General features: G+C 38.8%; 1 protein-coding gene across 4 annotated transcripts in view; it reads right to left on the bottom strand.

The window, feature by feature from the left end:
• SCAI (suppressor of cancer cell invasion) overlaps positions 1–17,205 on the bottom strand; it is a 135,367-nt gene that overhangs the window by 31,641 nt on the left and 86,521 nt on the right. For all 4 annotated transcript variants that reach the window (XM_024126481.3, XM_024126483.3, XM_024126482.3 and 1 more), the window contains 8 exons: positions 13,186–13,281; positions 12,533–12,619; positions 11,229–11,327; positions 4,493–4,589; positions 3,336–3,434; positions 3,032–3,184; positions 898–999; positions 229–330 (listed from right to left, as the gene is read on the bottom strand). In XM_024126481.3, coding sequence (XP_023982249.1) covers positions 229–330; positions 898–999; positions 3,032–3,184; positions 3,336–3,434; positions 4,493–4,589; positions 11,229–11,327; positions 12,533–12,619; positions 13,186–13,281 — 835 coding nt within the window. The remainder of the gene's footprint in view (positions 1–228; positions 331–897; positions 1,000–3,031; positions 3,185–3,335; positions 3,435–4,492; positions 4,590–11,228; positions 11,328–12,532; positions 12,620–13,185; positions 13,282–17,205) is intronic.

Below are 17,205 nucleotides of genomic sequence, written 5' to 3'. Positions count from 1 at the left end.
TCAGCGGCCATGGCTCACGGGCCCAGCCGCTCCGCGGCATGTGGGATCTTCCTGGGCCGGGGCACGAACACGCGTCTCCTGCATCGGCAGGCGGACTCTCAGCCACCGCGCCACCAGGGAAGCCCTTTCCTAAATCGTTGACTCAAATATTCAAAGAGAAGAGTGACTCTCAGATTCCATTTAAGGCACACTTTCCCCCTATACTAAAAAGTACTGGATGATAGATACCTTAAAAGATGCTGCTAAGAATGTGTATAGTTGGCTGAACGTTGGTTTGTAGAGCAGGTACTTGTGGGGGTTTTCTCGCCTGGTAGGCTTGTCAGCTGATTCCTGTATTTACACACAGAAAACAATGCACATACAGTCGGTCCTCTGCATCCGTGGATTCACCCAACCACGGATCAAAAATATTTAGAAAACAAATTCCAAAAAGTTCCAAAAAGCAAAACTTGAATTTGCTGTGCACCAGCAACTATTTACATAACATTTACATTGTATTTACAACTATTTACATATAATTTACATTCTATTAGATGTTATAAGTAATCTAGAAATGATTCAAAGTATACGAGAGGATGTGCATAGGTTGTATGTAAACACTATGCCACTTTATAAAGGGACTTGAGTATCTGCGGGTTTGGGTATCCACGGGGGTCCTGGAACCAATCCCCCGGGGATACAGACGGATGACTATACAAACTGTACTTGACATATGAACTATCAATGCCTATTTTTACTATCCTCTTCATTAAATATCTTTTTTTATTAGCATTATGCTTCTCTATTTCTCCTGTGTCTCATCAGGAGAATTCTTTATTCACACTCATGGCATTCGCTGAATAACAGCACTCCACGAGGAGCAGGAGCAGCAGACTGCAGATGTAGGGAGAAGATCACCTGCATTCCTGGTTTATTCATCTGGGAAGCTAAATTCATTGGCTCCCTTTCCAGGGCTTGTAACATCCGGAACATGTCAACAGTTAGTTCACTGAACTTAACCTGCAAGGAAAACAAACCTGACCGTTAATGCACTACGCAGACCTTGAAGTGTTTAATCATATTGTTACTCTTGACTTTCACGTGTACCTGATGACATTGGATATTTTATTCCAAAAAATTTCAAGACAGAAGGTTAAAAAAATTGTACAGTGACACCCTTATGCTCAATAGCTAGATCCTATAACATTAACATTTTTCTATATTTGCTTCATCACGTCTTGCTCCATCTATCAATACTTCTATCAATCCATCAATTTCCATAGGTATTTTTAAAAACAAAAAGTAGTCACGTAAACACAGAGACCTATATTAGATCCCATAAAACATGTTAACTTTTGGCAAAACAGCCAGGCTGAAATATGACTATGGCCCATTTTAAAATCACTTCATTACATTTTGGCACTACATAATGTTTAAGGTTGAATCCTGAGAACTGCCTGGAGGTCCAGTGGTTAGGACTTGGCGCTCTGACTGCCGGGGCCCTGGGTTCAATCCCGGGTTGGGGAACTAAGTAAGACCCCACAAGCCGCGTGGCACGGCAAAAAAAAAGAAAAAGAGAAAAGACTGTATCCTTTTCTATTTTTTTTAAATTTATTTATTTATTTTATATTTATTTTTGGCTGTGTTGGGTCTTCGTTTCTGTGCGAGGGCTTTCTCCAGTTGCGGCGAGTGGGGGCCACTCTTCATCGCGGTGAGCGGGCCTCTCACTGTCGCGGCCTCTCCCGTTGCGGAGCACAGGCTCCAGACGCGCAGGCTCAGTAGTTGTGGCTCACGGGCCTACCCGCTCCGCGGCATGTGGGATCTTTCCGGACCAGGGCACGAACCCGTGTCCCCTCCATTGGCAGGCGGATTCTTAACCACTGCACCACCAGGGAAGCCCTGTTTTGTTTTTAACAACTTATTTTTTATTTATTTTTGGCTGCGTCGGGTCTCAGTTGTGGCATGCAGGCTTCTTCACTGCGGTGTGCGGGTTTCTCTCTAGCTGTGACGTGCAGGCTTTCTCTTCTCTAGTTGTGGCGCACGGGTTCTGGGGCGCGTGGGCTCTGTAGTTTCCGGCACAAAGCCTCTCTCACTGAGGCACGCGAGCTCAGTCCTTTTGGCGCGTGGGGCTTAGTTGCTCTGTGGCATGTGGGATCTTAGTTCCCCGACTAGGGATCGAACCCGTGTCCTCTGCATTGTAAGGCGGATTCTTTACCACTGGACCAACAGAGAAGTCCCCTCCTTTTCTATTTTGAATAATACTTCTAAAGAACTTCATGTAGGCAAGGTTTTAATTTAAACTAAAATGTTTTAATTTAGAAATTTGCAAATTAAAGCTTTAAAATCCAAAACTGGAGAATTATAAGAAAAAGTTAACAACAACAAAAATGACAGATGTAAGGGAAGGGTCCAAAACTAAAACTTGTGTAAGTAATACATATAGAAAAGTGTATCCACTGGTGACTTTTCCAATATAGAAAAGTGTATCCGCTGGTGACTCTGCCAATATCCCATAATTTTCAGTAAATTACATTTCTAGTACCTTAAATCCTCATCGTCATGGGACTATTCTGTCATGAAAAAATCTGCTTTTGACAAATGTACTTAAAAATAACTCCTCCCCCAGTTTTGCCTGATTGTAAAGGTAATATACAGATTTAGAAAGTTGTAAGGAAGAAAATAAAAATCACTTAAAATTTTGCTAAATTTTTTAGAGATAAATCTTTTACAATATTGGTAAATTTCTTCCTTGTCTTTTTCTTGTGCATATATGTATTATACGTAGATATTTTAACATATATAATAAAATAATTCTGTTTACATAGATCCATATTATTTTCACTTGCCATATCATAAGTATCTTCTTCTGTGATTAAAAATTCTTTCTAAACCATTTAAATGTCTGTAATACAGTCCATATATAGACGCAGCATAATTTAATTATGTCCTAGCAAATGGATGTTAGGATATTTACAAGGAAATAATTCTGTAACAATCAAAAGTACTATTTTTCAAAGTGAATTTTAAGCATAATTCCTTCACAATTGTTTACCTGGTTATTACAATTACCAATAATGAGTGCATCAGCCAGAGACAACTGTCCCACAATCATGCCCTGTTCCAGCAATGGGGCTCCTGTTTCGGCAAGGCGATTAGACGTGATAACAATGGTATTATCATCATTTAATACCATCACAGGGTCTGCCTGGAGAAAAAGCAGTAAGTGGTTGATGGCCAAGACAAAATGTCAATATAAGAAGTTATTCCTTCTTTTTGACATATACACACAATAAAAAAGTATACCACATATGCATTTACATACATAATTATGACAACCTTTCTTGTCAAGAACTGACCTCAATGAAAGCTGCTACTTCTTGAAGCACCAGGTTCCATTCCACTTGATCTTCAGTATTAAAGCGGTGAGTATAATCTTCAATTTCATCCGAGAGCTCCTGATTTTACAATATCACGAAGAGAAATGGTTACAGAAAAAAACCCATAAAAATAGGTTGTATATTGTACCATACTCCTGACAGAAACTGATACAGTTAAGCAGTTTGATTATTATCAATATACAGTCCCAGTTATAACCAAAACAGAGTGAAAATTACATGGGCCTGCTTCAAAATCAAAAACTCCAAAATGATAACACATCAATAAGATCTTTATAGAAATCCACAGTGACCCATACCTACTCAGTGCTACATCAGCAGTGACTTTATTAACAGGAAACTCTTAAAGGTAAACCCCCAAAATTTTAACATTAAAAAAAAAAGAATATAAATTCTTTGTATTTATATCATACTATTTCTTTTGGAAATAATCTTATTAGTAACTGGGGATGGAGGAAGAAGGCTTGTCAAAACTAGCATGTTATACTGAATCACTTTGCTGTACACCTGAAAATGACACAATACTGTAAATTAACTCTACTTCAATTAAAAAAAAAAAAAAGCAAAAACTAGCATGTTATACTCGAGCACCAAAAAATCAAGAAGTATGCCATTGAAACCACTAACTGAATACAGAGTGTAACCAGAATGTAGCATGCAATAATTACAGATATTAAGTGAATCTAGAAGGCAGTTAACTCTTAATTACCTGAGTTAATGAAGGACAGAGTGATGCAGACATACTAAAGGGAGGAAAAATCAAAACTCATTCACACCTTTGTAAAACATTTTTCTTGACCTAACTTCTCAATTATTTTCTTAAACCAAATATTTTAACTTTTGTTTGCATTTGCCAACCATTCACTGATGGGTGATGAAATGTAAAATAAGCTGAGGGGACAAAAGTAAGAAATTAAGACAATTATCTCTGGTGTATTTGAAATATGAAGAGTTGGAAAAATTTTTTATCATTACCCTTGTCAGAAGTTACCATACTCTCAAAGTTGTAATGATTTAGATATATCAAAATTATTTTAACCTTAAATCTATTTTTAAAAAACAAAATTATCCATAGACAATGAGAGATTAGGATTTTAATTATTTTAAAGTACATTTACCTTCACCAGATCCTTTACAACATCCATTTTGTTGAGGAGAAGACAAACTACTATAAATCTTGCATAGTATCGTAGCTTCTTAACTACCAACTCAGGTCTAGGGTAGATAAATGGAAAATTATTCATGAGATTTAAAAAAATATGCTTTTTGATTTTTCTAACTTTCGGATAGTTTTTTAAACTCTTTTGATTTTGCACAGTTATAAACATTGCTTCATATAACCTATAGTCTTTTAACACATTTCTTACTCATTGGTTCATTACATTGTTCATTCATATATTAATTCATTCAACAAGTATCTATTGAAACTTAGATGCATCAGGCACTATGCTAAGTACTAGATTAGAATGATTTAAGAAAAAAAAAACTATAGACACAGTCCCTTCCCTCACAGATCTTACAGACAGAAAATTATCTAAAATGTAGAGGAGACGGATAAATACTTAAAATAGTGGAATAAATATTACAATGATGTAATATTACAAAATATTACAATGATTACAATTTGAGCCCACAGGACAGGATCCTGGGTGAGAGAAGGCATCTTAGCAAGAGTAATGCTTAAGACTATAAGGAAGACGTTACAGTAGAAACTAACACAACATTGCAAAACAACTATACCCCAATAAAAAAAATTTTTTTTTTAATTATAAGGAAGATGACGGCTTCCTTGGTGGCGCAGTGGTTAAGAATCCGCCTGCCAATGCAGGGGACACGGGTTCGAGACCTGGTCCAGGAAGATCCCACATGCCGCGGAGGAACTAAGCCCGTGCGCCACAACTACCGAGCCTGCGCCCTAGAGCCCGCGAGCCCCAACTACTGAGCCCGTGTGCCACAGCTACTGAAGCCCGTGCGCCTAGAGCCTGTGCTCTGCAACAAGAGAAGCCACTGCAATGAGAAGCCCATGCACCACAATGAAGAGTAGCCCCTGCTCGCCACAACTAGAGAAAACCTGTGGGCAGCAACGAAGACCCAATGCAGCCAAAAATAAATAAATAAACAAATAAATTTTTTTAATTAAAAAAAGATGAGAAGACAACAGTCAGGAAAATATGAGGCAAAAAGAGTTCTAGGAAAATCAGTCTTTGTTTTGAAATCTTATTTTTCTAACGTTAATACAATCAAGCCAGTTTTCTTCTGCTTACTATTTGTATGCCGTATCTTTTTCTATCCCTCTACTTTCAAGTACCTGTCTTTTCATTGTGATGCATCTTTTGTAGACAGTATATAGTTAGGCCTTGCTTTTTTATCCACTTTGAAAATCTCTGCCGTGTATACTCAGGAACTCAGACCATTTACATTTAGCCTTACTGTTGCCTTGGCTGAGTTTGCAACTCTCACCCTGCTATTTGTTTTCTACTTGCCCCTTCTGTGTTTGTGGTCCTCTACTGCTCCCTCCTTGCTTTCTTTTCAGCTAATCAAATACATTTTAGTATTCTATTTTATATCCTCTATCAGCTTCTTACTTATACTTCTTCATTACTCTTCTTTTCGTGATTGCTAGGAAGAGCAACACATGTCCTTAACTTATTAAAGGCTATTTACAATCTATATTACACCTCTTCACGCCTGACCCTTAATACTTATCCCTTATCTGGAACTCCCTGGCGGTCCAGTGGTGAGGACTCCGAGCTCTCACTGCTGAGGGCCTGGGTTCGATCCCTGGTCGGGGAACTAATATCCCTCAAGCCTCACAGTGTAGCCAAAAATACATATATATATTTATCCCTTATCAATTCAAACCAGACATTTCCAATTTCTACTTCCTGTTTTCCACATCCTGCATTACAAATATAATAACCTTACAACAATATATTTTTTGTATATGTTTCGCATTTTCCATAATAAAAATTTTTTAAATTCCTCTTTGACCCATGAATTATTTAGAAATGTGTCTACTGATTAACATAATGATCTTTTTAAACTATGTCTCATTCTTAATTTTTAATGGCGTTGCACCACGGTTAGACAATGTATACTTGAAAAATTATTGAAACATTTTTTTGTGACAAATATAGGTCAACTTCACAAAAGTTTCATATAAGCTTGAAAATTATGTGTATTCGCTTATTGTTGTACACACTTTCATGCACATTAGAACAAGTTTTCAATTATGTTACTCAAATCTTATAGTTGCTTATCTTCTTGACACATAAATTATTAAATGTTATATTAAAATTCTCCATGAGGGCTTCCCTGGTGGCACAGTGGTTAGGGGTCCGCCTGCCGATGCAGGGGACACGGGTTCATGCCCCGGTCCGGGAAGATCCCACATGCCGCGAAGTGGCTGGGCCCGTGAGCCATGGCTGCTGTGCCTGCCCGTCCAGAGCCTGTGCTCCGCAACGGGAGAGGCCACAACAGTGAGAGGCCGGCGTACCGCAAAAAAAAAAAAAAAAAAACCTCCATGTACAATACATGCGACCATTTATCAATTTCTCCCTGAAAATACGCTACTTTTTTCTTTGTTTATTATTATGCTACATCACTGGGCATATACAAGTTTAGAATTTTTTTATTTTCCTGAGTTGGTCCTTTTATCATCACGAAGTAAAGCTCCATCCTTAATAATATTTTCTGCCTTAAATATAAATAATGTATACATAAATAGAGCAGCATTTCTTCCTCTTAGTATCTGTCTCATTTGTCTTTTCCTATGTACCTTATATCTTTGGAGGACCTCTTGTAGATAGTATATTACTGAATTTTTCTTAAAAAGGCATACTGATAATCTCTGACTTTTCCCTAGGAAGTTTAGATCACTTTCATTGACTATGATTACCAATGTACTTGGACTTGTTTCTACTTTATTATTTCGTGCTATAATTATACTTTTTTTCATATATATTCCTTTCATACTTTTTACTGTAATGATCATAATTCACTTTCCTCCCCCTTCTACCTGTTTTGAATTTACACCTTCTCCTTATGTTTTTTAAAAATATTTTTCTTGGGCTTCCCTGGTGGCGCAGTGGTTGAGAGTCCGCCTGCCGGTGCAGGGGACGCAGGCTCGTGCCTCGGTCCGGGAAGATCCCACATGCCGCGGAGCGGCTAGGCCCGTGAGCCACAACTACTGAGCCTGCGCGTCCGGAGCCTGTGCTCCGCTACGGGAGAGGCCACAACAGTGAGAGGCCCGCGCACTGGGATGAAGTGTGGCCCCCACTCACCGCAACTGGAGAAAGCCCTTGCACAGAAACGAAGACCCAACACAGCCAAAAATAAATAAATAAATAAATTCATTTTTAAAAAAAAAAAAACAAAAAAACTTCAGGGCTTCCCTGGTGGCACAGTGGTTAAGAATTAGCCTGTGAGCTCTATTTACAATAGCCAGGACTTGGAAGCAACCTAAGTGTCCATCAACAGATGAATGGATAAAGAAGATGTGGCACATATATATAATGGAATATTACTCAGCCATAAAAAAGAAATGAAATCGAGTTATTTGTAGTGAGGTGGATGGACGTAGAGTCTGTCATACAGAGTGAAGTAAGTCAGAAAGAGAAAAACATATACCGTATGCTAACACATATATATGGAATCTAACAAGGGGGAAGGGTAAGCTGGGACGAAGTGAGAGAGTGGCATGGACTTATAAATACTACCAAATGTAAAATAGATAGCTAGTGGGAAGCAGCCGTATAGCACAGGGAGATCAGCTCTGTGCTTTGTGACCACCTAGAGGGGTGGGATAGGGAGGGTGGGAGGGACACGCAAGAGGGAGGAGATATGGGGATATATGTATATATATACATAGCTGATTCACTTTGTTATACAGCAGAAACTAACACACAAACAAACAAACAAAAAGAATCCACCTGCCAATGCAGGGGACATGGGTTCGAGCCCTAGTCCGGGAAGATCCCACATACCACGGAGCAACTAAGCCTGTGCACCACAACTACTGAGGCTGTAGCCTAGAACCCGCAAGCTACAACTACTGAAGCCCGCGCACCTAGAGCCCGTGCTCCACAACAGGAGAAACCACCACAATGAGAAGCCCGTGCACTGCAACGAGAAGTAGCCCCACTCACTGCAACTAGAGAAAGCCCGTGCGCAGCAACGAAGACCCAATGCAGCCAAAAATAAAATAAATTAAGAAAATAAAAAATAAAAACTTCAGTACTGTCACCACTAGAGGTGACATGCATGTCTTTGTTTGGCAAAGTTCTTCTGGCACTCCAGAATTGCCGCCTTGTCCAACCTGTTAGGACCACTGCTTGTAAGACGCCGACTCTTGACCCATCTGCCTGAGAAACTGTTTTTCCGGGTGGCTGACTGAAATATCTCCTCCCAGCCTCTGTGTGCTTGGAAACTTCACCTTCTCAGTATCTAACTCTGACCAGATTCAGCCTTAGTCATTTACAACCATAGGGGTTTGCAGCTTCTAGGACAAGTGATTATGTGCTATTGTCTCCTCTGCTAAACAGGATGGGCCACGGAATTGAGACATGCTGAGAGTTGTGTATGTTTGGTGACAGGCAGTCACCTTGGTAATTGTTGGAACATACCATTCCTCCTGGCTTTGACACAATCCTTAGGTACTGAGACAATGCAGAGAGAACTTGGCCTTTGGAGGAGAGATTTTTGCTTTTTAAAGCTACTGTGAAATTGTGGAATACTTTCTTACTCAGTTTTAATCTACCAGCTGTTGATTTTAGCAGCTGCTGCCAACTGCTACCTTGACTGGCCCCCTTGCCCTCGGTGAACTGAGAAACAAACAACTTACCAACTGAACAAAATCCCTCCTAAGGTACAGGGAACACGGTCAAGATTTCACAGACTGGACTGTCCTTTGATGCTAAGTTAGTGGCCTAAGGCAAGAGATTTTGTCGTCCTGGTTCCAAACAATCCCACCTCTGTTCGTCTACCCTGCTCTAGGAGGCAGCACAGGAAAACAATTCATGTGTGGTGTTTGCTGTTAGGGTAGAAAATGATTTTAATAAGTCAGACTGTTGGGTTTTAAGCCAAGGGACCTAAGGCCAATTTCCCTTCTGGCAAATTAGAAAATGCGGAAAAGTTAATTATATAAGGTATTTTACTATTGCTTAAAATAGTTCTTTGCTTATATGTATTTTTCATACTCATAAAGTGTTACGTAGCCCTTTTGCATTTTTTAGGGATATAATTTATCTCCCCCAGAATTCAGACAAATTGTACAACATGAACGCAAAAAAAGGGGGAGTTGGAGGAAATACATCTATAGTTAAAGTATCTGAAGCAAACCATAAGAAAATCTGAAAGGATAGTAATTGATGGAACTTCCTGATAGAAGGAGGAAGTAAGGCCAAAACGACTTTGGGGAAAAATGTAGACTTCAGCATCCACACACCTTACTTGTTTCAAGCAAACTCCTCTAGACAAGTTTGAACAAGATTTGCAAGGGAATGAAGGGGATTTACAAGAGTGGGGCTTTCCCCAAAATGTTGCTATTTAGCTGGAAAGCTTATGGTAGCCAACCACCAAGTGTTCTCTAGAAAAATAGGTAAAAACTATGTTTTCTTCTATTTCTAAGAGAATATAATCTTTCTACTTAATATAACAACTGTGAGTTCTGTTGCTGAGAGTAGAAAGAACTTTCAGATATTCCAACAATTCCTGGAATGCTAGCAATAAAGATTCTCCAGCAGATCCCTGATTTCTTCAATAATTACTTTCTCATCTGGAATCTACCTGTACTCCAAATATGTCTGGGACACCCATGAAAAGGTAATCATCTAAAAGGAAAAGAAAGGGATTTCCCTGGTGGTCCAGTGGTAAAGAAACCACCTTCCAATGCAGGGGACACGGGTTCAATCCCTGGTCCGGGGAACTAAGATCCCACATGCCACAGAGCAACTAAGCCCGTGCCACAACTACTGAGCTCATGCGTCTCAACAAGAGAGCCCGCATATTGTGAACTACAGAGCCCATGTGCTCTGGAGCCCGCGCACCACAATTACAGAGCCCACATGCCCTGGAACCCGCACGCCACAACTAGAGAGATGCCCACGTGCCACAAGAAGAGCCCGCGCACCACAATGAAAGATCCCGCTTGCCTCAATGAAGATCCCGCGTGCGGAAACTAAGACCTGACACAGCCGAAAAAATAAAGAAAATAAAGAAATAAAAATAAATAAATATTAAAAGGGAAAGAGTACACTTGTCCGGCTTCTTTTCATTTTCCTTCTCTCACCCTAGCATTGACCACACCGCGAGATACATAATAAGCGCTCAACAGGTTACTATTGGGGATGAATAACTTCTACATGATTTTTTTTTCCCTAACAGTGGAGCTACACAACTGCAAAATGGTATTGGATTTATAAAAGAAAATTCAAACAGCATTACAGCCTTTTCTTTGGTCCTATATGACAGTTGTCAACAGGGTTTTGAATGTACACGAACTAAGATGACACAGGCTAAACAGAACAAAGGTATCAGCTAAGCCTCATTTTGGAGTTGTTTCTTTTCTATGAAACTTGGTGTGACTCCAATCTCTCATAAAGAAATAATCCAGCCTTCCTTTGTGCTCTGACTCTACCCTGGTACTGTGACATCTGTTACAACATCTGTAGTATTTATTGTTTTTAGGTAACACATCTCCGTATGCTTAAGAAGGTCTAGTATATAGCAGGCACTCAATAAAGCCCATTAAATGAATTAAAGTTATAAATAAATGTGTAATTTTTTGCATAATTTCCACAGACTAAAAACGCTGAGTGCTTTATCTTCTTCTTTCTGAAAATGGCAGGTGCATACCTGTCCTCTTTATTGACTTGAGAATAATATGATCTCTGTCTGATTGCAGAATAGAAGGAGAAAGCCTCATTCAGATAGCTGGTCTCAGATGTGCGCAGGCTATGAAAAGAAAAAGAAACTCTTTACATTTGACAGGATCTCAAACTCTTCACCATGATAAATACTTGTTCCATTATTCCTCTCTTCCTCTACTCCAAGGGATGGGAATGACTATCCTAAATTTGAATCAGCAAAGCAATAATCATATCACCCTTAAAATGTATAAAAAGAATAGTAACGATAATAAAAAAAAAAACACCTCCCCGCTGCTCCCAAGCCTTTTTTGATGGCAACCCAGAGTACACATTATTCTCATTCTTCGAAGGGCCTCTCCAAACAGCCTTCTACTCAGTTAAATCTTCCCACCTGGGACCAGGTCCTTCATGACCTTCCCCAAATTCAAATAGTAATTTGTCCTTTGGCTCATTTCTTTAGTTTTTTCTCAGAGGACTCAGAAATGGACTAATCCATATTAATCTTCATAGGATGCTAGTGAGTTGGATTTTCTGTTTAACATTTCTAGTTTGTTTTTTTAATCGGAGTATAGTTGACATACAATAACATTTGTAGTGTTACAAGGGATTTCTTAAGAAAATATTCTACCAGGGAAGGTGATTTTAATGATGGGAATCTGGGTGGCATGCCAAAAGACAGGGAAGGGAAGGAATTTTCTGGCCTATTAAACCACAAATGGTCCAAGCCTTTTTATGAAATACCTGGTATCACTTAATGATAATAAGATATTTAGATCCTAAAAGGAGCTCTCTTCTTTCCTTGACTCATGGGTGGGACTATATAGATAATATTGCTCTAAGGATACAGTCTAAAGTATCTTTATTGACTTCATGTAACCTTTTAGACATATATGAGGATGAACTTTAAGGCATCCTCCTGAAAACCACTCCTTCAAACATACCAGTTATGATATGTCTCTGTACGGTATCAAGATTCAGGTGAAGCCATTAAGAACCATAAAATTCATTTAGTATTTATCTTTTATCTAAAACCAAGATCATACTCCTTTACGTTTACAAATGAGTCTGACCAAACGAACTGTGTGGAAGGTGAGCCTCTGAAGCAAATAATGTCACTTTGATTATGGAAGGTCATTTAAAAATGCTGTCTTGATCAATATGATCTGAACTTTGAGGATTTCATTTGTAACTCCTCAGTTTTCCCTCCTACCAGGGATGTATCGATGCATACTTCTGCATGCTGTGTTTAACAGGACAATGCTTTATGCTTTCCATTTGCAATTCACTTACTAATAATGGTAGTATAGCTGCCCAATCTTAGAAGCAATTTCCCCTATTTGCCACCGCTTCAAGCCATACCGATTATCCAAGACTTGTCTGTTTTACATAGGAAATAAGAAAATAGAAATAAGAGACTATAAATTTCAAAAATAACCAAATCTGTTAATTTAATAGGATAAAGTACCACCCAATTCATCATGAAATTTTGAATACATAAATTGAAATTCATGAATTTTTCATGAGATTTCAACAGCATTCAATTAAATTCAAAAAGCATTTATAAAATATCTATTTAAAGTAAGTTGAAATATAAAAACAAACTTCTTTGACCTACATGCATGAAAATTAGAAGCAACACCCCCCTGCCAAATAGCTTTGCCCAAAAAACATCTATTTTTAGAATGAAACCATGAATCTGCCTATCCATGTTAGAGTTAATCTGCGCCATTTCATATAATATCATCATTAAAAATCAAATAGTATTTACATTTGAAAACCTTAAATAAATAGGGAAAAATCAGTTTGTTTTCATTTGGGTCACAAAGATGAAATATATTAAGATACACGAAGAGATAAAAAGCACTGCAGTGGTATATATTAGTCAAAACTGTTACTAATAAAAAATGCACCCTCACTCTCCTTTAACTGTAAAAATCCTTTACCGGTGCTGCTGCTGGAACTTCCAGAGTTTGGTGTAAACATCAAAAGTTCTTCCAAAATAAGACTGCCACTGCTTCTGCCCATATTGTGGCAAATCTCTGTAATGACAAGTAAACATACATTAATTTTAAAACTCGTATGCTACTTGGAAATTGAGTCATGATGATACAAACTGGACGGATTTAAAGCACTTGCATTCAGGCTTTCCTTAAAAAAAAAAAAAGTTACATTTTTTAGAGCAGAAATAGTTCTATTACGGAGGTCCAGTACACATTCTTCCCTGTTCTTCTCTCCTACCTCTGACAGCTCATTTGTAGGCTCCTCTGTAGATGCCTCTCCCATGAGGTTTCTAGCACTATCTCCCTTCTTTCTGGGTGCTCTTATTCATACTCACTTATATACTGATAACTTCCACATGTTTGTCTTCAGCTAAGAACTCAGCACTTGGAAAAACATTGCTTTAGGGAATAAATCTAGAAGTGGATGTGCAGGTGGTATTGTTGTTCTCAACTATTCTACCCCCTCCCTATAAATGAAACTATATATCCTTGTCCTTGGGCCTGGCCATTTAACTTGCTTTGGCCAATGAAATATAAGTTATCTACCACATGTCTGAGAAGAAGATTTAAGAGGTATTACATGGTTCAGCATTTTTACTTTTCCCTCTGACCTAAGACCAAGATAGGGCTGCTCCTCAGCCTGGAACACAGAAGGTACATTTAATGGAGCCTCAGAACTGCAGACAACTTGTAGCTAACATGGGAGCCGAAATAAATCTCTACTATAGTAAGGTACAAAAATTTTGGAGTTATTACAGCAGCCAGTAGAGCTATTACAGGAAAAGCCAGTAGAGAAACCGGTATCAGGACTAGGATATTGTCCTAAGAAATACATTATGTGACACTGGCATTGAGACTGAGTGTCAAGTAACTGTTACTGAAGGCTGTCATATAATACAGTGGCAAAACTGCATTTGCCTGCAATAACTTGGAAAGTAGATAATGTGACTAATGAACTTGTGGATTTATACAAATAAGCCAGGAAACAGTATGCTATTAGGCACATGAAACAAAATATGAGAAAGAGATGAACTCAAAAAAGAACTAGCTGCGAGCAGGGCTGAAAAGGAAAAGAGGAAATCCACAAATTCCAGAACTTTCAAGATTGAAAAATACAACAATTTCTAATGCATAAATGTAAAAGCCCCAGTTGAGAAATGCTAGCTATAAACAGCACCTAGACAGTCTCATCCCCAGGGCAAAACCTCTTCATTAAAGCCTGTGAAGAAATTTATGAAAATGGCGCCAAGTACATTCTTTCAGGGGGACAAAATAGATCTGGGGAAAGAATCTAAGGATTTGGCTGTCTTGTAGAAGCCTGATAAGCTCAAGGTTACCTGTAAAACAGTCTAGAAGAGAGAAAGGGGAGTGTCTCGAAATATTGTGGGCATGGCTATTGGTACGTGGAAGCTAACCTGAATCAAACAGAGTCAATGAAATCTTGAGAGCGCTGTACTCTCAAAAGCCATTTGTGTCATAAAGGAATAATAAATATTCATTGATTACAGCATGGTACACTTCTTATCTCACTCATGCAACTGTGGACAGCTAGTAGTGGATGGCCTCCCTTGAATGTTTAGCCTGGCTGGCGGCTAAGGTGCTGGGTCACATGTTTCTCATCATCTAACAGGCTAGCTTGGGTCCATTTACATGAGGTAGTTGCAAGGACCCCAACAGCAGCAAAAGGGAGGGCAGCTCAGATATGCATTTTTCTTTTCAAGTCTTTCCATCATGTTTGCACTGTCCCATCAGGCAAAACAAATCTCACGGCCAAGCCCAGCGTCAGTGTGAGAGGGGGATGACTCATGGGCATGGATATGGGGAAGGGAATGACTTTTACAAACAATCTGTCACAGAGACCTTATGTTTTTCTTTCTTTTTCAATTTCTTTTAAAATAAACAAACAAATAAATTTATTTATTTATGGCTGCGTTGGGTCTTCATTGTTGCGCGCAGGCTTTCTCTAGTTGCGGTGAGTGGGGGCTACTCTTCGTCGTGGTGCACAGGTTTCTCACTGCGGTGGCTTCTCTTTGTTGCGGAGCACGGGCCCTAGGTGCATGGGCTCGGTAGTTGTGGCGTACAAGCTTAGCTGCTCCGCGGCATGTGGGATCTTCCCAGACCAGGGCTCGAACCCACGTTGCCTGCAGGGGCAGGTGGATTCTTAACCACTGCGCCACCACGGAAGACCCTCTTTTTCAGTTTTGAAAGTATGTTGCTTAGAAAACAAAAATACTATACAGTGTATAAAGCAAGAAATAAAAAACACCTTACTGCTTTTCCTTTCTAGTTCCCAGAAATAACCACCATTGAAAATGCATTTTCTCTATATATTTAAATATACGTCAGTTTATCTATTATTTTACATAAATGGGATCAAACTATATATAATATTCTGTAACATGCCTTTTTAGTTTAATAATATATCAGGTTTCTTTAATGCATATAGAATTACATCAATATTTACTGTGTAGAGTGTAGCATATAATGAACCAATTTACTTAACCAATCCCCTCCTAATGGACATTCATACTGCTTCCCTGTTTTTTCCTATCATAAAAATGCTGCAATAAACATCTTCATACTAATAAACTTGAATAGTTATGTGATATGAGTAAAACGCAAATTTCTGTAAGTGGATTAATGAGTAAAAGATTTGCATTTCTATACCAGATGTTAAGACAACGAGTAAAAAAGCAAAAGGTTTTCCTACCCAAAATTCTCAGACACTACAAGAATGAACTAGTAATTCCAGTTTTAAATCTATTTCCATTATCCTTACGATAAGTAGAAACTCATTTCAGATTACTGAATATGTTAACTACAGACACTAGTTTCCAAATTTATTGCAAGTTTTTATCCTTTTTATGTCTCCATGGATCTCTAGTGAGAGGTTGCATTAGGAAGAGCTAATCACTTATTTTTACTTTTTTTAGTTATTTCTGAGATATACAATTTAAAATAATAACTAGAATTATGACTTATAACATTATACCAGAACATATAAGATTTTAAGGAATTTCATGTAATGTCTGAAACATTTATATTAATGTATTTCCATACAAATGACCCAAAGAAAGTTTAGTACTAGTTTTTTTTTTAATTTTTAAATTTTATTTATTTTTTTTATACAGCAGGTTCTTATTAGTCATCAATTTTATACACATCAGTGTATACATGTCAATCCCAATCGCCCAATTCATCCCACCCCACCCCCACCCCTACCGCTTTCCCCCCTTGGTGTCCATACATATGTTCTCTACATCTGTGTCTCTATTTCTGCCCTGAAAACTGGTTCATCTTTTCTGATGATACCCATTCTAACTGGTGTGAGGTGATACCTCATTGTAGTTCTGATTTGCATTTCTCTAATAATTAGTGATGTTGAGCAGCTTTTCATGTGCTTCTTGGCCACCTGTATGTCTTCTCTGGAGAAAGAAATGTCTATTTACGTCTTCTGCCCATTTTTGGATTAGATTATTTGTTTCTTTAATATTGAGCTGCATGAGCTGTTTATATATTTTGGAGATCAATCCTTTGTCCATTGATTCATTTGCAAATACTTTCTCCCATTCTGAGTGCTGTCTTTTCATCTTGTTTATGGTTCCCTTTGCTGTGCAAAAGATTTTAAGTTTCATTAGGTCCCATTTGTTTTTGTTTTTATTTCCATTACTCTAGGAGGTGGATCAAAAAAGATCTTGCTGTGACTTATGTTACAGAGTGTTCTTCCTATGTTTTCCTCTAAGAGTTTTACAGTGTCTGCTCTTAAAATTACGTCTCTAGGGGCTTCCCTGGTGGCGCAGTGGTTGCGCGTCCGCCTGCCGATGCGGGGGAACCGGGTTCGCGCCCCGGTCTGGGAGGGTCCCACGTGCCGTGGAGTGGCTGGGCCCGTGGGCCATGGCCGCTGAGCCTGCACGTCCGGAGCCTGTGCTCCGCAACGGGAGAGGCCACAGCAGAGGGAGGCCC

The sequence above is a fragment of the Physeter macrocephalus genome, chromosome 9 (assembly GCF_002837175.3).
Source record: "Physeter macrocephalus isolate SW-GA chromosome 9, ASM283717v5, whole genome shotgun sequence".
NCBI classification, from domain to species: Eukaryota; Metazoa; Chordata; class Mammalia; order Artiodactyla; family Physeteridae; genus Physeter; species Physeter macrocephalus.
The sequence above is the reverse complement of the archived record's forward strand: the minus strand, read 5'-3'. Positions and strand labels throughout refer to the sequence as shown.